This window comes from Rhodnius prolixus, unplaced genomic scaffold (assembly GCF_049639745.1).
Source record: "Rhodnius prolixus isolate KJV_2025 unplaced genomic scaffold, Rpr scaffold_35, whole genome shotgun sequence".
NCBI classification, from domain to species: Eukaryota; Metazoa; Arthropoda; class Insecta; order Hemiptera; family Reduviidae; genus Rhodnius; species Rhodnius prolixus.
In genome coordinates, this window is record NW_027411629.1 from 634576 (window position 1) to 656427 (window position 21852).

The following is a 21852-nucleotide window of genomic DNA, read 5'->3' on the forward strand; positions in this document are numbered from 1 at the left end:
TTAGTGCTGTATTTACTCATTATTTTTTGTTATTATTTTATTATTTACTTTTAAACAATATTTTGTTTTTTAAATCGTGCTTACATTTATTTTTATGTGTATTTATTTGTTTTTTCTCAATAAAACCATTACTTACCAGAGTAAACACTAGTTTTACTCCTGTGGTTATAGGATTTCCATGACAATTTTTCCAATGTTTTCTTAATTTTGACCTTATTTTTTCTAAAATGTAGTCGAATGTGGGTGGACCCATCCTCACATATTCAAAAAAACGATCCGGATAATTTCTAAGTTCCTTATATAAATAGTGAAATTCACCCAAAGTACTTCGTTTTTTATTTATGGGATGTACATGATATTTTCTAAAGCGTTTTTTCTTTAAAATATACCATTTCGTTGCTGCTGAACATAAAAACTCTTCTTCACTACTCGACATGTTGCATGTATCACAGCTCCGTTGTGCACACTAATCAGCGATTATATTTTACTCTATCAGTTATCATCTCTGCTATCATCTATACTCACAGCTCCGTTGTAAACGTACCCTAAGGCGCTAGGCCACGGCCTGTGGAACGCAGGTTCAATCCTTTATTTATTTATCTATTCATTCATTTATTTATTTATCAACTGATTTATAAGGGTTGATCATCAAAAACAGCACGAAAAAGCGTAACGTTGAAAAACACCCAACTTTGACAATTTTTTTCTCTTTTTCTATTCTATTTATCAATTGATTGATTTATTTATCTATTTGTTTTTATTTATTTCGTTTTTCCATTTTCTCTTCTTTGGGGGGCTTCCGTCACTTTCCCCCATAACCCCTTTTCCTTAAGTGACGTGGCGCCCAACCTTGATTATAATTAATTATTAGTTCTTATTTTCTTTATTATTCCACTTAGGTTATTTTATTTCGTTATTGTTTCTTTTTTTCCATTTTATTTTACTTCCTAGGAACCGACCCCTTCTCCTTCTGAGCGTGGACAAAGAACGAGCATTACAAATCCTTCAGAAATAAAAGTAACTTCCTATGGCTCCAGTGCCACAAGTTTTTTCTTTTTAAATAAAGAATTGCAAAATGCTACTCACTGCCTATTGTGTTATTAGGTATGTAATCATGTTGATTATGATATTTAATTGGTATTTAATGTTTAAAGGCGGCATATATGAATTTGAGCATTTGAAACGTGGTTGTTCCGGTGTTTGCTCAAGTTCCCCTGGAATGTGATTACATATTTATCTCAGGAACTATGGTAAATAATTAAAAGAAGGAAAGATTGCGCACATATGATGAGGGACACAAGTACAATCACTTTCAGACCATTCTGAAGGGAACAATACCTGACAAAAAAAAGAAGTGGAATCAGGAACTTGGCCACCAAATCAGGACATGGACTGTTGATCGCTTTAGCACTTCCTTTTTGTAGGAGCTTAAATAACTATGTTCGCGGGACGGCTCTTTGAGAAGGCTACTAAGCAGGTTATCTACCCAACTATCTTTCACCTGCTGCTACATCTGCAGTGTAATACCACAGCCTTTTGATGGACATGCTTCATTCAAGTTAGCGTGCCCACCAGTGACCGTGATTTTTTGCTATCATTAGTGCCGCCGATCTGCAAAATTTCAGCGATGAAAAAGTTGTGAAGAAAAAGTGCTCACCTTCATTTGATTATTAGTGCGACTAATCTGTAACATTTCTGGGAAAAAGTGCTCACCTTCCTTTGATTATTAGTGCGACTAATCTGTAAAATTTCTAAGTTTCTGCTGCAATATAAATATTAAACCCCTTAATTAAATTCAATGCTACAAATATAATCATACATTACTTGATATTCATTAAGTATTGTCATCAAGTACAGTTACTTGAAAAAGAGACCGTTATTTCTACATAAATTTCTTAATTTTGCGACAAAAACGCTGGACTTTTGCAGATCGGTGGCACAAATGTGGTGCTAACGCGAAAAAAATAATCGTGTGTTAGCACCGAACTTGATGCCAATGTTTATTATAAGTAGGCTAAATCAGCCATAAACGTAGCTAATATTTGTTATTTTGTAGCCAGTGGATAACACTTTTTTTTAACTTAGTTATTTGTTATTTAACTTAGAAATTTAGTTATATTGGCATTTAAATAAGCATTTCATTTCTTAGCTAAAAAAAATTACACAACTCAGAAAATAGGTCAGGGGCGTTGATGAAGAGAACATTCTCTGAATAAAGATAAGTCGTTATCACTAATCTATTAGTTAAGTACTCAAAAGTTATTCTCAGAAAAACACCTGGTGAGAAAGAATACGCATGAAGAATGAGGTCTAATCAGGAGACAATGGAATTTTACAAAGAACAGGACCTAGAGATGAAAGGTAGAAAGAAAACAGTAATCCTCAAAATGATATTGGCTTGCCACCCTGGTGGAAGAAGTTTAGAAGTAAGCCCCAAAGTGGTAGCAGCACCATGTTGGCAAGATCACAAGGTATGAAGTGAAAACGGGTGGCTTACAATTGGAAGGAGTGGTGAAGATTAGTTGAGGAGATACAGGGTCTGAATGCCAGCAAAGAAGAAGAAGAAAAAGAAAAGCAGAGAAACCCTGCAAGATGATAAGATCTGCCGTAAGGTAGGACGGGCTATATTTTTTTGTAATAGGATTGCAGACAGCAAGCTCAAATTTATAATTCCATCATATTTTTTCAACGCAAAACTTTTGTAACAAGAAGTTTTTCTTGATTGTACTTTCTTGTACAATCTTACAATTCCAACAAACCGAACACAAACCGAACTGATATCAACTTTTCTTCTTTCGTAATCAAAGTGACAAAAAAATTCATTCTAAAATTTAGAGAATAACAAAAATGTTTAAGCTAGACAAAAGAGTTATTATTACCAGCCACCTCGCAAGAAGTCTCTCACAAGAGGAATAACTCGATCAAGATTAACAAATACGTCTGTTCTAACTGTGTTTACCTAGGCTTCAATCAGCACGTGCCATCTGGACACCTGCTCGCCTCTCACCTGACACATGTCCTGCCAATGTGACAGTTCTTCCTCGCCAGAGCTAGAGTGGCCCAGACAGATCCATCCTAACATTTCTTTACGTTTGATTGGTCGTCTACAGTACACTGAGACCATCAGCGTAACGTCGGCCAATTGGAAGAGCGCCACCTGTAAAAATAACTAAATATAGTTAACCAAGCGATAGTCGGAAATTATGCCTGAAAAAGAAGAGAGAGAGAAAAAAAATGGTTTGGTCCGCAGAGCTCGATAATATCTACTTCACGCAGACAGCTAATGAATTTGAAAACTAAACAGTCAAGGGGGGAAAGAGAAAATATCAATGTATGTATATCTCCTTAACAAAAAACTCAAGTTTAAAAAGTTAAGTATAAGGGTTGATTAAACGCCAAAAGGTTCACTAATCAGCTAGTACCGACATTTCATTCATGCTTAGATGATATTATTTAAATAATTTTACAGCATTAACATGTCATTATTATTTTATAGAATTAATTAGACGTCAAAACCCTAATGCTGGCCAGTTTATTCATAATAACTTTTTTGTTATACTAATGATAATATGTACATCACATCTACATAAACAAATATGTACTATATTTTAACTCTATTCTAAGTTATTTTTCTGATTGATCTCTATTTTGCCCTATATTCCGTGTAACACATACACATGCACATTAAAATAGGAAAAGACAAAGCTAGAGACGGTTCTGTTTAAATGTGAATCACGGATTTAAATCAAAATTTTAATCTTCAATTTGTCTAACAGAAGTATTCGAAAGCACAAGTAACGCACAGTGAATAACAAATAAATTATTCAACAATAATTATTCATCTCTCAATTGTAATTTATTGTAGTCCTTTTAATTAAGAACTTGCAGTAAAATATTTCAATAATTATCTGTCCTAAAAATATGCATATACAGTCGACTCTCGATAATTCGAATTTTTCGATAATTCGAACTCTGCAGCTGTTAACTTCGGTAAATCGAAAAAATTCAGTGTATTTAGATACGCTCGATAATTTGAAATCCTTTTCTTAACAACAGGGGTAGAGAAGGCTCTATAATTCCCCTCTTTATAATTCGAATTTTCCCTAGTAATGTTTACTTCTCATTTTCCGCTTATTGTTCATTTCCTGCGTAATGTTTCCTTCGTTTCAGCCCAGCTTAACTTTCCGATTCTCTTTCTTAGTTTGTCACGATGGGAAGCACGTCTCCCTTACTGTGTCCGGCGAAAAAAAAAATTATCGCGGCCGTGGAAAGTGGTTCGAAAAGAAAAGATATCGCCAAAACTTTCAATATTCCACCATAAACGCTTTCTACAATTCTAAGTCACTTGACTAAGTCAAGCCACATTGAAACAAAAAACTGTTCTTAATTTTTTTAATTAGGTACATATGTATATTATTATTTATTGAAATATTAATACATATGTAATTTTTTTGTTATTTTTTGTCGTTTTCATTATTTTTACTATTTTACTTGAGGCTGTATATGTCTAAAACTTTGGTAAGCTCATACGTATTTTCAATATACGTATGTACATACATATATACATAATAAAAACTCTTAATAATTCGATTTTTTTGCCCCTTCTTGATAATTCAAACTTCTTGATAATTCGAAGTCTCGATAATTCGAATTTTTCTTATAGTCCCTTGGATTTCTATTTATCGAGAGTCGACTGTATCTTTTATCTATTTTATAATCCATATGCATAAAATTGTGGTAAGAACACCTAGATTGAGAATGTAATTGAAGAAAACTATATTATTTAATATTAAACAAAATTAATTATTACCTATTATTTAAGAAAAAAATTGTCAAAGTTGGGTGTTTTTCAACGTTACGCTTTTTCGTGCAGTTTTTGACCATCACCCCTTATACAACTGTCCTACCGGTCAGTTTTAATAACGCTTGACTACTACATTAAGTAAAGTAACAATCAATTTAATCGGAAAATTAACAAAAACTGACGATTTTTATTTAAAATAAATAAAGTCACAAAATCATTGATGTATGCATTAAATAAAATTGAATTTTAGTCTCATAAATGTTTTTGATTTTTTATCATGTTTTTCTTTTTAACCTGTGATTAATAGTTCGATTGTTAAAGTAAAGTAGAATAATCGCCTATTTTTTCAGGCGTGCTTAACGTCCAACTACCAATTAGGTGTCGTGGATGGGGGTGGAAGCTCATACTTTACTATAAACAATTTTTGTAACAAATAAAAAGTAGTCATGCACGGAATTCAAACTTAGGATCTCTCACTTACAAAGTCACGCTCTTGACCACTAGAGCAACGCCCGCCCCTAGTTTGATTATTATATTTTGGATTAATAGAAATGACAGACATTTTAAGTTATATAGTGTTCTTGAAGGAATATTTTGTAGATCAAAATGGCCAACAAAGAGCTGTGACATCTAATAAATTCTGAAAAATATTAATTAAAAGTTAATGCAGTAAAATTACTTAAATGATATCAATGAAGCATAAATGAAATGATGGGTGCTTGCTGATTTGTGTACCTTTTAGCGTTCAATCAACCCTTATACTTAACCTTTTAAACTGTAAGTTTTTGTTAAGAAGATTTTTGTACCTTTTGGATAGATTTTCCTTTTTGTCTATTTTGTAAAGTTACATATCTACTTTACAGATATTCTTAACATTTGGAATAAGCAATACTTTCGTTATAACCTGATATGTTGTTAAGTAACCACTGGAGAGGTCTTTTAAAAGAATGCTTTTAGTTGGGGTCCCCAAGGAATCCACAAAAAAAAAATTAACTTGAGAAAACGTTTTGAATAAAATAGGAAGGTATTTGAACGTAAATAGCCAAATTAAACTGAGATTACAGTACTTCTTTCTAGGAGGAATAAGAAAAATTAAACTGCGATTGCAGAACTTCTCCCTAAAAGGCAAAGAGCAATTATACTTCCAAATACGCACGATTGCAGAACTTGTTAGTAGGTGTAAGAGTAGGATAGCACTTTAATGTCACTCAGTAAAACTCGAACTCCCAAATTTTATCAAATTGGTCGACAGTTATTGATTATATTGTAGTGGGGCAAACTCCGTGTCTAATGTTGTAGACGTCGAGATCCCCAAAAAGATGTACCATATAAAATTTCGAATCGAATGACACTTAATTGACGTTAATCAGCTCACGCGTCGTTAATTTGAACGATTGCAGTACTTCCACTTAATAGCTAGTAGGTAATACACTAGTAGGTGTAAGAGCATGGATGGAGTAGGGGAGCTTTAACCGCTTCTTCGTGCAAAGTTTTAGCAAAATCGGACTAAGCGTTGTAGAGATAGGTTTAGAGAGGGCCTGGCTTGCGAGGGGCAAACTCCTTTCCCATTCGATGTACAGCATCGAGATCCCCAAAAGACATATCTACATAAAATTCCGTATCGAATGACACCTCATTCATAAGAATCTGTTGGCATGTTTAGGCGCTGCGTTGATTACAAAAAAGGAAACAAGAAGGAAGAAGAAAAAGAAGAAGAAGAAAAGAAGAACAAGAAAAACAAGAACAACCACAGCAACAACAAGAACAACAACATTTTCTGAAAATGTGAGTTATTTTTGATGAGAAGTTTACATGGAACTGCCATATAGAAAATATAAAAACAAGATGCACTTAACTGATACATAGTCTTTCAAGGACTGCAAAGGTGTATTGCGGTATAGGATGTGACGCTCTACAGATAAAAATTATCTGATAATTAATAATTTATTCTGGTGCTATATTTTCTCTTTTATTATATGCTGTTCCCGCTTGGATTGAGGATCTCGAAGTTGGCTATAACAGGACGAAGTTATGATCAGATCAAAGGTTAATTGCCCTTCGCTTAATTAAGGGCTACAGAACAATTTCCTATGAGGCGGCCTGTGTCATGGCCAATGTAGCTCCTATCTACTTCTAAGCAAAAATCGCCTGTTTTAGCATGGAGGAAACACGCTAAGAAAATGTGGAGTTAGAGCGTTCTGAGGTCACCAAGGACTGGCTTCATCCGAGTTTGATCTCTTTAGGAACCTTTTAAGAGGTGTGCCCAACTTACAACATCTACCCTGACAGAAGGAAGATTAAGGGGGCGTAGGTTGCGCATTCGTGGTGTACAAGTGCTATGTTTATAATCGAAGGTTAATTTGCATAGTTTGAAATAGCTTAAAATAGGAAATTTTGAATAGGTTTATTACCTATCTTTCTTTACTCTCTTAAATTTTAATCAAAATATATTCTTAAAATGGTTGGTTTTAAAAATTAAAAACCCAAACATTTTGGGTTTGAAAACAATAGAAAATTACTTTTGTTCATGAAATAATCATGCTGCTTAGGTCAATTTAAATGTAAACTTAAACAACTCTAATGATACCTAATATATTTGTACATACATTATACTTCCTTTATAAAATGAGAATCTTTTTTTTCTTCTCCTTGCGATACCCGCAGAAACGTTGTGATCCCTAACCAAGAGACTCAATCCACTTCCCTTTAAGGGAAGCTTATTTTACTCATCATCATTATTAACAGTATCAAAGTCTGTAAACAAAAACTCGGTACAATAAATACCTGATAAATAAATTTCTCCTTGAACAAAGGATGAGGCTGGGCACGTCGTACGCTGGTCTTACTGTGGATCAACTCATGTCCAGAGCTGCTCACTAGACTCAGTTTTACGTAGGTATCAGGTGCCCTGGATACTGCCCAGTCTCTACAAAACATTCAAAACAAAAATGAATACTGCATCAGAAAAGTTGCTCAGGATGGAGAAAGATGCCCAGTCTAGTAGCTCAAGTTATTTCTGAGGTTAGTGGTCTCGGCAACCCTGGTAGGAAGCTATGTGCCTCTAACATCGGCCTACCTGTCAACAGAGTAATAGTGCGGGTGCTTTTCAGTAACTATCAATACTCTGAGAACATGCTATCGTGCAAGAAATGATAAAGGGCAGCTTAGTTAATGTTTTTGAAACTGTGTTAAGGTGATGTTGCTGCTGTAATAATAAGACCGATGTAGATCAAATGTTTTCAAGAAACTCAGTACTATGTCTAAAACTCCACCAATGATTTCCCTGAATATAAAGATACCGCAAATTTTATTTAATAATTAATTAAGTTAATGTTCAGTATGGAACTGATCAATAAAGAAATATAAACCGAGCGTGTACAAGTTCACTTAAAGGAGAGTTCTTTCGTTAGGATACATCCCAGTAGCCACGGAGCAAGGTTACAAACATACAAGGGTCGTTTGAAAAGTCCGTGCAAAGTCAGAGAGATAGCACTACTGGCGCATATCGAGGTTATGTTTAGTTAGTAGCATCTCTTGGAAGAACACGCACCAAGTTTCAGCCAGATCGGTCTATTTCTTTGTGTTTGGCATTCGTTTGAATCGAGGAAGTCGAGTGATTTTCAAAAAATGGACGAAAAAGAATTTCGTGTGTTGATTAAACACTACTTTATGAAAGGCAAAACGCCTCAGGAGACTAAAGAGAAGCTTGATAAACATTATGGTGACTCTGCACCTTCGATTAGAACAGTTTATAAGTGGTTTCAAAATTTTCGGGGTGGCCACATGGGCACAAGTGACGCTGAACGTTCTGGACGCCCTGTTGAGGTTACTACTCCAGAAATCATTGATAAAATCCATGATATGGTGAAAGGGTAAAACTATTACAGGTGTATATTATTCATCGTTATTGGACCGTTTGAAAACCGAGCTGCAACAAAAACGCCCACGATTGGCCCACAAAAAAGTCCTTTTCCATCACGACAACGCACCAGCTCACACCTCAGCAGTTGTGGTCGCAAAATTAATGGAAATAGGGTTCCAACTCGTTTCACATCCCCCCTATTCTCCAGACTTGGCTCCCTCGGACTACTATTTGTTCCCGAATATGAAGAAATGGCTGGCGGGAAAAAGATTTTATTCAAACGAGGAGGTGATTGCAGAAACGAATGGCTATTTTTCAGACTTGACAAATCCTATTATTCGGAAGGGATCAACAAACTAGAGCAGCGTTGGACGAAGTGTATAAGCCTAAAAGGAGACTATGTTGAAAAATAAAAAAGGTTTACCCCAAAAAATTAAGTAGTTTTTATTTTTGCACGGACTTTTCAAACGACCCTCGTACCCAATTTTATCTACACTCATTCTACTTTTTCTTACCACAAATTACGCAATTAATTTTTTTTTTTTTGAAACTTACAATTTGTACTAAAAGATAGATTATTTCAATTATATACATATTTACTTTTAAGATACCATTTTCGAAAAAATCGCCAAAACATATATAATCTATTCAGAAAATGACTTTTCTGGTTAGCCAATTTTCTTCAAATTTAAAATTGTAATTACAATCCGTAATAATATTAAGGTGACAAGTTCATAAGTTACACTGAAATAGCACATTAGAGCACCCCCTCGGCCAAGAATACCCTTAATCGATTTTTTCCGGGAAATGTTTTAAATAAAAGTTGCAGAACTACTTATGCAATAAGTACAAGTTTAAAGAAAATCTTACGATCCTTTTTTTAAAAAAATTCAAAAACTGTAAAATCGATTCAGTTAAGTGGCACTTCCGGTTCCCAGAGATAGCTAAACCCGATATCAAATTTGAACTTACTGTGATTATTCGTATGAGTTATGCTCACAACGAACTCTACAGACAGACACACACATACAGACCAAAAACATTTTGTAAACATCCCTTTTTTGGACTCAGGAGACTATTAAACGGATATTTCTGGTGAAAAATCGAAATTGAAAATTTGACATTATCGCAATACTTTCTCTTACCTAGTATACACCATGAGAAAGTAGAAGGAAATTTAAACACACTATTGGCAACTTGCTAATGGGATAATCCGTGCAAGAAAATTTTCTGGTGCATGCGTAATTGGTAGCAAATTAGGACTCAGGCTATCTAGGTGCAGCATGCACAATTGACTACCACAACTGGAAACTGCACATTAAATGAAAGCAAAATGAAACAAAATCAAATAAAGCACTGTCATCGGAATTCTATATGTCAGATACACAAAAACGAAGAAGGTTCATGGTAGAGGAGAAACAAAAGCTGAATTTTGGAAATGGACCAATCAGTTTATACTCGAAAATAAGAAATAAAAACAAGGTTTGAAGTGAATTCTCAAAGAGTTATGAAAGCGCCAATGCAGTTGAGTTACCTAAAATGACTGCCCTTGATGACCTCCACGGTGAGGCGGCCCGTGGTGCCGCTGTAGGCCAGCCCTAACATGAGCTCGGCCAGACCGTGCCGCAGACTCACCGAGGAGCTGGTGCTCTCGCTCCTAGCCACGCTCAGCACATCCGGCCCGGGACTCCATTTGCTCACCTGAGCACACGCCGTACTGCCGCCCTGGCACACACACATACACACCACACACTAGTCTCCACGTCCTGATGCAATAATTTCCTTCTATGTATTGTCAGAAATGTGTGTATATATATATATATAATATATATATATATATATATATATATATATATATACGAGGGTGAGCAAAATATTCCGGAGAACGTTACCGCAACTGCTTAAAACACATTTGCATGAGGAACTTTGTTACGTTCCAATTGAAACCAATGTAATGGAGCAAGTAAAGTTCCGTAAATGATTAATAACATTTTTAAAACATTAAAAATTAGTCTTTTAAATATATCTGCTTTCATTCACGGTACCTATTTGATAATTGGATTTTTATATTATTTAATTTTAATATTTGATTTTGTTTTTTACCTAGCCAATGTATCTAATTAATTTAATGAACTGAATAGAAAATTTATTTACAAGCATTTAGGCTACAAAGGGCCATTGCTGGGAGCACGGAAATACTATACAATAAATTAATAAAACATAATGAAATTAACTTAGAAAATAAAATAAATATTAATCATCAGCTCTTTTATGAACACTGTTCTTAACAAAATATTACACACTGTTTAATTTGGCAATAATACCTATGTCTAGTATGGAAGCAACTTGGTAATTTATATCATCATTTATATTTACATATTTATTTATAAAATTACCGCTGTAGCCCTCGAAGTGAGGTCAATAAAGTAGAAAATGAAAAAACGTATCTTTATTTTGGTTACAATATTTACAAACACTCTCAACATCAAAAATAAGTTTCTTTCCCTATATAAATAACCTAGTCTAAATTTTGAATGACAATTTTAATTGGCAGGTAAGTATAATTTTGACTACGTAAACATTACAATTTAAGTAAAATGCATTAGCGTTAATTGGGCTTATTAGTCTATAAAATAAATTGTAACTGTTATTGCGAATTTTGTCAATATCTTGAGTTTAATTTTTTTCGAAGCTATAATAAAATTATCAAATTGTTTTTTAGTTGATTCGGCATTCTGAAGTTTTCAGCTCCGATCATGCATAAATGATTTTCCATTTCAGATGCCCAGTTAAATAATATATTTAATTAACTATATTTTTTAACTTTATATTTATAACTTTATATTTATTACTACTGTAACCAATTTTCACTATGCAAGAATCTGGTAATTCAAGTAGAGTAAGCCACCATTTTAATGTTCTTTTAAGTACTATACATTGTGTGTGTACCCTATAAGCTTCTATTCAAACAATGCATTAGGAGTAGAAATTGGCAGTTGTAGCAATCTTTTAAAAAACTTAATTGATCTCTTTCAAAGATACTATTTGCACTATTACACCACAAATTTCCGAATTATATCAGAACACTTTGTGCTAGAGCGACATACAAAAAACAGATTTCCATGATCTGCTTTAGACTATTTCAATAAATAAATGTCGATACTTTGGCTGCCCCACTTTTATATAAAAAAATAATTTGCTGTCTCATTAAATTTGGCTGATTGAGAAAATACGTAGAACTCCCAAATAGTTAAAGTTCTGTACATTTTCTATTACATTATTGTTATAATTAAAGAGTTTTAACTTAGCAGTTAGCCCATGTTTTTGAAATACGAGGACCTTAGTTTTATTTGTATTTATTGAGTATTTATATTTTGTATTTATTATTTATTTGAATTTGTAAGATGGTTTTCCAGATAACAATTATGAAGTAAATTCAACTGTAGCTGAGTATCATCCATATTAGCGCCAACTGAACCATGCTTTGAAAAAATTAACCATATTAGAAACATATGATAAAAATTATAATGAGCTTAGAACTTCCCTTGGAGTACACCCTCTGCAATAGCTATTTCTGAGGAGTTTATATTACTATGATTGATTATAAAAGAAAATGATTTATAAAGATTCTTAATTATATTCAAAAGCTTTTTACTAATGCCTAGATCGTTAAGATTTTGCCACAGCTGTTAATGATTAATGGAATCGAATGCTTAGGTCAATAAATGCAATAAACATTTTCGCTTTGAGATTAAGGAAAATATACTATCCCTGCAGTCCATATCTGACCTAAATCCAAAATGCCCGATAGGAAATAACTTGCGAGTTTCCACCCAGTTATACAACCTATTATAAGTGATATTTGAAAACGACTTTGACGTGGTGTTAAATAGAGAAATACCTCTGTAATTAAAGAAATCTGAGGGATCGCCTTTCTTAAAAATTATGTTGAGTTTAATTTTTCCCCTTGAAGATGGAACAGTCATTATGTAAAACATAATGGCATTATTAATCAATTATTAATGTAAGGCATTCATTTGGAATTAAATCACAACCTCAAGCTTTTTTATTTTTACACTTTGATATAGAAATCATTACCTCATTAACACTAATGTAGTCCAAGTCAGGATTATAGGCGTCCAAGTATAATTCGTAACTAATACAGCGACTCGAATAAATAGCTTTGTAAACTCTCCTTCTGTTACAATTATTGGTGAAACACTGAAAAGTTTTTTATTTTCTAAATCTATGTAATTTGTTCCAAAATTCACAGTTATCTTTTATGTTTCTTAAAGCATATTTTATTTCCTCAAAAAAACCTTTTTTTTTGTAAGATTTTAACAAAGCTTTATACTATTTTCTGCGTTCTAAATAGTGTTCAAAATGATGGGCTTGAAAACCACGGCTAAGATTAGTCTAGTGATAGACATTTTTAAGTGGCATGGAAGATTCAGCATCTCCTTAGGGTGAGAGGTTAACCAACCTACAGCCCCTGAGCATGTTTTGTAAGAAAGTAAAGGAAGAGGAAATAGCCTCTCATATCCTGTTTGGTTGCATTTCAATAACTATTTCGCAATTGCTAATATGCTGCCATGGAAAAAAGGACCCTTCCCAGGTACTATTCTAACATTAACCGATACAATTTCTGTTTCCACCATAAAATGTTATCTATATGCAAGCACATGTGTGTTTATAAGATATGTATCTTGCTTACAGAGAAATGAAACTTACCGAATGTCTGGACGGCGGTTCCAGCATCAACCACATATTGGATTCAAGATTCAGATTGACATGTGCGAAGAAGATGCAAGTCTCACCAATGAGCCTTGGTCTCCTCAGCCGGCCCCAGTAGTAGACCCGCAATCGGATGCCCAATTTGTCCAGCTCCTCTGTACAAACACAAAACCGAATTAGTAAGCCCTTTATGCAAACAACATACAATTTCGCATGTTCATCTTGTAATTGAACAATGTTCCGAGGAGAAAGAATTATATTTTGAAAACAAATGTGAGGTTGGGAAACATTTTCTGTCTGAAGGGAGGTGTAGATCAAGTGTCACCTTCTTTTGGAAGAAACCATTTAGCAGTTTGACTAAACTGGGTAACGCAAGACCATTTTTGTGTTCAAATCTATCTTTTGTTTGCAAACCACTGTTGGGGCATCTGAGCCTATGCTTACATCCATCTACTACGTCACATCTAATACATAAAAATAAAAAAAATATTTTTTTTTATTGATTTAAGGCGCGTAAAGATCTGAGGTTATTGGCACCCGGAGCTTTTTCCAGTGCACTGCCGGCCTCGAATTGTAATCGCACAGATTTTCGATTTTGAGTTTTCACCGGAAAGTGATTAGAATTAGCCTTCCTCTTTCTTTCACCCTACCATCATCACTGCTCAATGTCTCTCTCTTTGCTTGTGTCCACCCTGGATAAAAAAAAAATCTGACATTTCGGATAGATACCAACAAAAGACGCCTCAATAAGGATTTGGAAGAATCGGTCATTTGGAAGTTTAACTTTCTCTGAATAAATTTTCAGTTTTTTTAGAACTTCTTCGAAAACGGTTCTTACGACTTTCTTCCAAAATATTGAACTAGTCGCATGTACGTAGATCTATAACTTTTATTTCAAACAGTTTTCCAAGGCAATTCTAATAAGAGCACTGCTACGACAGGAAAAGGTCAGAATTGTATATTGTAATTGTAATTTCTCTGATGTCATTGATTTATCTGATGAAATTACTGTCTCTTATAATGTTAATAAGAATCAAATGTCGAATTAAATTTCCCAATTATATTATACAATAATAATTATTTAATTGATAAAACTACAACGTTAAATAGTATCATAGGGTTGGAGGAGATTTGCTAAATTTGAATTATAAATATTTAAAATATCTATATATTTTATATATATATATATAAAATATTTGTAATGTTAGGGATTTCGTCTGAGAAATGCCATTTTTAAAAAACAACTTTATTGAAATTACAAGAACATCGGACTACATTTATGATCGAACAATACAGCAGACTCTACTAAAGGTACAAATGATAAAGTGACCTGGTGTAAGTAAAGATTGGAGTGGAGCGCCAGTATGTGGCTGCAACGTCTTTTATATTGTTTATATTGTGGGCGACTTGATAACAAAAGATCTTCTCACGGCTGCTGCGTGTGAATCCCAGTGTCAGCAATATCTAGTCCATAACTCATACTTATATATTATATACAGGGTGACCAGAGTTATATGCTCCACCCACTTTTTTTTTAAACGGCGGGAAATTTCGAAAAAATAAAAAACACATATTTAATCATTTTTAGTCTAGTTTATTTTCAATGATTGACCCATTTTTTTAAACCCCTGTATCTCGAGATACAGCATCCAACTTTGTTTTTTCAAATGGAACGTTAAATTTTTTTTGGTATATTTTTGTAGTATTTGAGCTCCTAAAAAAAACACAAAAAAAAATTCGAAATCGGTTAGGTTTTTCAAAAGTTATGGTAATTTAAAATATGAAAAAAAAAATTCAGTTTATTGTCAAAATTACGTTATTTTTCTTGAAGAATCTGTTTAAACTGGGCACAATCAACGGATAAGCAAGCCAAAACTCTGGACTCCCACGCTTTGCTTGTAGCAGCACTTGTGTTGGCGAAGTCAAGATCTAGGCAGGTTAGAGTTATTCGACGTTCAGGATATTTTTTCTACGACGTTAATTTTTTTTTTGCATATTTTAAATTACCATAACTTTTGAAAAACCTAACCGATTTCAAATTTTTTTTGTGTGTGTTTTATTTAGGAGCTCAAATACTATAAAAATATGCAAAAAAAAATTTAACGTTCCATTTGAAAAAACAAAGTTGGATGCTGTATCTCGAGATACAGGGGTTTAAAAAAATGGGTTAATCACTGAAAATAAACTAGACTAAAAAAAAATAAAATAAACTAGAAAAAGAAATTTACCGCCGTTTAAAAAAAAAAGTGGGTGGAGCATATAACTCTGGTCACCCTGTATATGTATATACAATAAGTAGGCGAGAAATTTCGAAAAAATAAAAAACACGTATTTAATCATATATATATATATATATATATATGTAGGAAAGAAGAGAGTAGATAGTAATTAACAAGAAAGAAAGAAAGAAAAACAAGGAATCACTGATGATACAATAATATATTTTCTCGCCTTTACACCTTTACCGTCTTAAACTCACATTAAATCTGATATATTATAACGCCTTGAAGTTAATATAGACAAAGGAATATAGTCGCCATGGCCATCGCCATGTTCATAAAATAGTATTTTAAATAAAATAAATTTATAAGGGGGTGCCTCCACGGATTTCTATTCCACAGATCGGCCGTCCTGCGAATCGTTCGCCTCGAACGATCGGTCCTGCACATACCAGCCTCAATCTACTCCTTTCTCCTTTTACATCATCTACTTCCATTTCTTCACCTTCTTCTCCATTATTTTCACCATCCTCAACGTCTCCGTCATCCACTTCGCCATTCTCTTCTTCTTCACCATCGTACCGATCTTCCCCCTCAACCTTAACTACCTTATAAGGTTCTAAAAACAAACTGTCCAGTTTGGACGTTTGACTAAATTTGGTCCTCCGCATCGCCACTCTCTCTCCACCCTTGTAAATAGTTGCCGGTTTCCTTTTCCGGTCGCAAGTGCGCCTCTTTTCTTCTTGCCCTTGTTCAATATTTGCTTTCGCTGAAGCTCCCAACTCTTCCCTCTCGCCTCCTAATCTTTCCCGTTCTAACCGTAACAGTTCGACTCGTTCACATTCCAATCTCTCTCTTTCTATTCTAATCTTCTCTCTTTCCCTTTCTAATCTTAAAGCTCATCCCGCCGTCTCATTTCTATTATTCTCTGTCGATCTCTTTCTTCATGACGTCGTCGTTCTTCTTCACGCAAGGCTCGCTCCTTTTCTCTTCGCCGTTGACTTCTTCTAACGGTCTCCTTCCTATTTCGTTTTTCTATTTTCCCTCCTCTTATGGTTTCGTGAGCACAAATAACACACAGTTAATAACAAGTTTTTTTTTTTTTCTAATGCCAAGTCATGATTTTGGCGACAAAAGTCAGTTGTTTCGCGTTAACCAGGGGGCACCAACGAGGAGGCAACTGACACCACCCCCCTCGTTAATAACAAGTAGATTATTCAAAAATAATTATTCATTTCTCAATTTTAATTTAATTTAGTCCCCCTAATTTTACTTATAGTAAAATGCTGGAATAATTAGCTGTCCTAAAAAGTATGCATATTTTATTTATTTTATATTACATATGTACGACATTGAGAGAAAAATACCTAGGTTGAAAATTTAATTGAAGAAAACTATATTATTTGCGATAAAGCTAGATTAATTATTCTCTATTATTATAAACGTTTGACTACTACATAAAATAACAATTACTTTAATCGAAGAATGAACTTAAACCGACGATTTTTATTTAAAAATAAAAATAAATAAAATAAAATCATTGATGTATGTTGGTGTAAGCATTTTTTAAAAAAGTTTATGAATTTTTTAGCCTCATATATATATATATATATATTATAACGTTTTATTTTTCACCTGTAATCAATAGTTTGATTAATATAGATAAATAGATATTACAGTCAATCAATTTAAGTTAAATGGTGTGCTACTTGAACAAATATTTTGTAGATGAAAATGGCCAGCATAGGGGTCTGTGACATCTAATAAATTCTAAAAAATATTAATGAAAATTAATGCAGTAAAATTACTTAAATAATATCAATGAAGTATTAATGAAATGTTGGGTACTTGCTGATTTGTGTACCTTTTGGCGTTTAATCAACCCTTATACTTAACATTTTAAACTGTAAGTTTTTGTTAAGAAGATTTTATCAGCATATAATGTGTGTGTGTATAAAATAGTAATCTGTGGAGACAACCCCTGTATAAATTTATTTTATTTAAATATCACTTGATAAATATTTATTTGGATGCAATTGCTAAGAAATTCTTTTGTCTGAATTACCCAAGGCGTTTTTTCATCAGATTTATTGTGTGTAAAACAAAAAGGTGTAAGGGTGGTAAAGGCGTTTAAAAAATATATTAATGTCTTTTCAGTGTTTTTTTTTTATTTTCTGCTCTTCTATTCTACATAACACATACATATATATATATAAATATACGTATATATATATATATATATATATGTGTGTGTGTGTGTGTGTGTGTGTGTGTAATCGTGTGTTTATGTACAAAATACGAGTAATATCGTCTTAATCCAAGTATGATGTACATAGTATAATCCTAAGGAATATGATAATATTACATGATATCAGCGTGGAGACATGGAGAATGAATATTTATTTCACTTTTTAATAGTTAGTGCGGCACCAAGTGAGAAAAAAAAATTACTAATAATAATAATTTAATATTGAATACCATTATAACTTTCGATAAGAGACTTTATGGTCCACCTAACTTTCCAAAACAAGTTAGTTTGAAAAGTTAATAGAATTTATTATGTTTTATATTTGTTATCAACCAAAAAACTTGAAATTAAACTGTATACCATAAAAATAAAAACATTTACCAAAACTTATCTTATGGAAGAGAAAACTCTCCATGAATTGTGGGTTCTCCCCTTGTCTGCTCTTACTTTTATACCTCTGCTTCTTGTGCGACAACAACACTGCTCGGACCTGCGACAAACATAAAATGACAAAAATAAAATGGCTTCTCTGAATGGAGCCAGATTTAGTGAACATTTGGTTAAAACAGACCTGTATGTGTGCCGGCGGCGGAGGCATATCAGTGGCCTGTAGCACATGCAGGGTCAGGTTGCGGGTTGGCTGGTCGTAGGCCAGCGAGACCTGCAGAGCGCCTGCTCCGTGCTCACCTGTCCGCTTGTCCGACATATCGAACACTGGCTCTTCACCCATCACCACCACGCACTACAACAAGCGCATCATAGTGACTACTTCCTTGCAAAATAGTAGTAAAAACAAGTTCACAAACTAGGAGACATTGTGTTGCCAGTTAATCAACCAGCCACTGGCCTAGAGCACATCATACATACATAAGCACAGTGCTTATGCTGTGTTTTAAAGCAGCTGTGATGAGCTCAAGAATCTAAATTCAGGGTGATTTCATAAGGATGGATTTCAATTATCATGCTGAGTACAGTTTAATGTATTTTCTGTTTTTTTAAAAAATGTATGTCCCTCGCACTTACTGTTGCTTACTAAAAAAATTTCTGTATTTAGTTTCAACTTCATTTACTTAATTTTCCAATAAATAATAACTAAGTAATGCTTCGATACATTTTTTTGAGTTTTTGCCAAAAGGTTCCTGGACACTAACCCTAAATACATGCAAATTTTTATAGCAACAACTTCAAGAGACATCATCTTATACCATATTTTTTCTCCTTTCATATTGCCTTAATCCTTTCATTAATTTTTTTACATCTACGAATCATCCTAACCCTTGTCTTTTCCCGGGGTTTCGTAGTTATCCCTTTTCCTTTTTTAAAATCGCCAATGAGCTTATCTCTTCAGAACAAACCCCTTTTTCTCCACTGACAAGGCTGGCACTAGATTCTGCACGCGAAAAGAGAAATATATTGTAAAATAATAACAACAACAGCTTATGTGAAAACATCGTTGGCTTATGTGAAAGGTTGTGAATCCTGGAAACTTCTATAGCTACAAAAACAGTTGCCAATTTTTATTCGCCCAATAACAATGGATTGATTTATTTCTAAGGTGGTACCTCATGTTCTGGAAATGAATCAACAGGATGTTTAAAACGTCTTTCTCGGTTCCTGATCCCATCTTCTGTAGTAGTGGAGCAGCATGAACTGGCGCTGCTCGCTTCTTCGTCCTCCACTTCTCTCGCAGTTCTGCTCTCTGAAAAATACAAAGTTTTGAAGAATTAAGCTTTAAATTTTTAATAAAAACTTTAAACGAGTTGTTCCTGTAAACACTGACCATCCTTGATTTGGCAGATCTCTTTCTTAGATTACAGTTACTAATTAAAACTGTCTGAGAAAAAATATAGCTATTCCTGCTAGTGTTAGTCTACTACCAAGGTAAAGTATCACCAGCCTCTTCAAGAAATCGTACAACGAGAGATTTAAAAAGACTGAGGGGAGAAAGCAAAATACAAATAAATCCTAGCTGCTAGTTGATTGCGCAATTAAAAACATAAGGGAGTTTTAAAGTGAAAAACTGTTAACGCTGCAGAGCTGTTCTGCTATACAAGTGTCAATGTATTACTTGACTATTCCACTTGCTGGACTTGCTAGATCTAGAGCACTCTAGATATACTGTTCTCGACAGGTACCCACAAAAACAAACTGAGTACTTACCAATATTAAAATGGTGGTGATCGTTGTTATTATTATTGTTGTTGTTTGAAGAGTTCTGGCGGAAATTCATAGAGTTTTTAAATTTATTCAACACTTCCTCGTCACTGTCAGAACTGCTCTCCATCTCGGACACACTGAACGCTTCACCTGTTTAACCAATAAACTATTTTTAATGGGCAACTTTTATTACTAGTTCCAATTGCATAGACTCAGAATGATATGCCTTTGAATAACAAGCGTTTATTAAATTCTTGATGCATAGGAAACATTACAATAAATATTTTTCAACTTTTATAATTAAAGAAAATAACTTATTCTTATGCAGGCCAATTCATGAGATCGTCATTCATGAATTGAACCAAAACTCTGCTTAAAAATTATATTTAAATCTATAATGCAAAACTAAAATACATCTTATTACTTAATTTTTGGGATAGATGTTTATTATAAATTTAGAGAATAAAATATTTTAAAAATAAAAAAAATTAGGAATAAAACAGAAGCTTAACGGTTGTAAGATTAGAAAAACATACTACAAACCTAATAATTAAACTTTTTTACTCATTATAATCTGAATGGCTACACTAAATTACAAAAATTGGGTAGTTCTACATACATTCCATTTATTAAATTCGCCCAAATTAAGACTACTTTCTTGAAGGTTTGAATTCTTTCAATATTGGACAATCGGCAACAAAGTGGAAAATATCTTCCATATTGTCTGACAGATGGCATAGGGGACATATATTAACACTTATTTGGAATGAATATTATTTAAACAACGCGACATTTTATTAACCGACTGGCAATTTTTGCGTCTATCTTACTGCACAATTTGCTACTTATTGGTTTCAAACTTCTATACAAACAATGTCCACCACTTCGCGCAGCCAACCTTTATAATTACTCAATAATTTATTTTTAATTTTCCTTTGTAAATAGACAACTTTTACATGTTTATCACATAAATTAGAAGTATTAAAATCATAATTTATATAAAGTTGTTCCCATCTTCTATAGAAAAATAGTTAATTAAATCCTCAGTTAATATACAGGGTGTTCAGCATAAGACTACGGTAACTTCGGGAGGCGATTCTGGGCATCATTTGCAACAAAAAATTCCATATAAACTATGGCTCGATTCGGCTCCGTTTTATAGATATTTTTAATTTTATGTTTTTTCAAGGTCTTACTACTTTTTAGCAAAAAGTTGCCTATATTTCTCAAACTAATAAAGCTGCAGCTATTTTAATAAGCTCATTAGAAAGAAGGTTAAATTTCCTTTTAAATAAGCTAATTTGTATTCCAAAATAATAATATTAAGTATTTTACTTTGTGGCCCAAACATAAGAAACAGCAAGTTTCTAATTTTTTCCAAATACTTTGACTTCATTTTTCTCAAAAACATTTTATATGAAAAAACCGTGTACTATTCAGGAAAACATTAGCTCTCCACAATCTCCTGTGTTCGGCTTATTCATTAGCTCATCACAACCTGTTAATTCCAAAAGTTTATTGAGTAGTTCAAAATGATGATTTATTCACATTATTTGGCATATTTCTTTAATTAACTAAAGAATAACACACAGATCTAAACTCTTTCTTTTGAAATAGGTACCTAACACTCATTTAACATCATATTCATTTTTCTTCTTTTTATTTTATTTTATTATTTATAATGTAAATTTTATATTTTTGAATAAAGTTCTTAAATAAATAAATTATTAAATTACACGTTTGCAAAAAATCGTACTGGATTTGATGATTCTGATCAGTTATATTCTTATGGTAGGTGAATTCCTTTCATAATGCCGACGCTGTTTTG

At 33.3% G+C, this 21852-nt stretch overlaps 1 protein-coding gene across 1 annotated transcript in view; it reads right to left on the minus strand.

The window, feature by feature from the left end:
- Positions 1–1832: 1832 nt before the first annotated feature.
- Syt14 (Synaptotagmin 14) overlaps positions 1833–21852 on the minus strand; it is a 31841-nt gene continuing 11821 nt past the window's right edge. Inside the window, exons 3-10 of the mRNA XM_074139555.1 lie at positions 20028–20174; positions 19430–19566; positions 18439–18609; positions 18249–18357; positions 13398–13555; positions 10201–10391; positions 7589–7730; positions 1833–3157 (exon numbers count right to left, since the gene is read on the minus strand). Coding sequence (XP_073995656.1) covers positions 2960–3157; positions 7589–7730; positions 10201–10391; positions 13398–13555; positions 18249–18357; positions 18439–18609; positions 19430–19566; positions 20028–20174 — 1253 coding nt within the window. The 3' untranslated portion in view covers positions 1833–2959. The remainder of the gene's footprint in view (positions 3158–7588; positions 7731–10200; positions 10392–13397; positions 13556–18248; positions 18358–18438; positions 18610–19429; positions 19567–20027; positions 20175–21852) is intronic.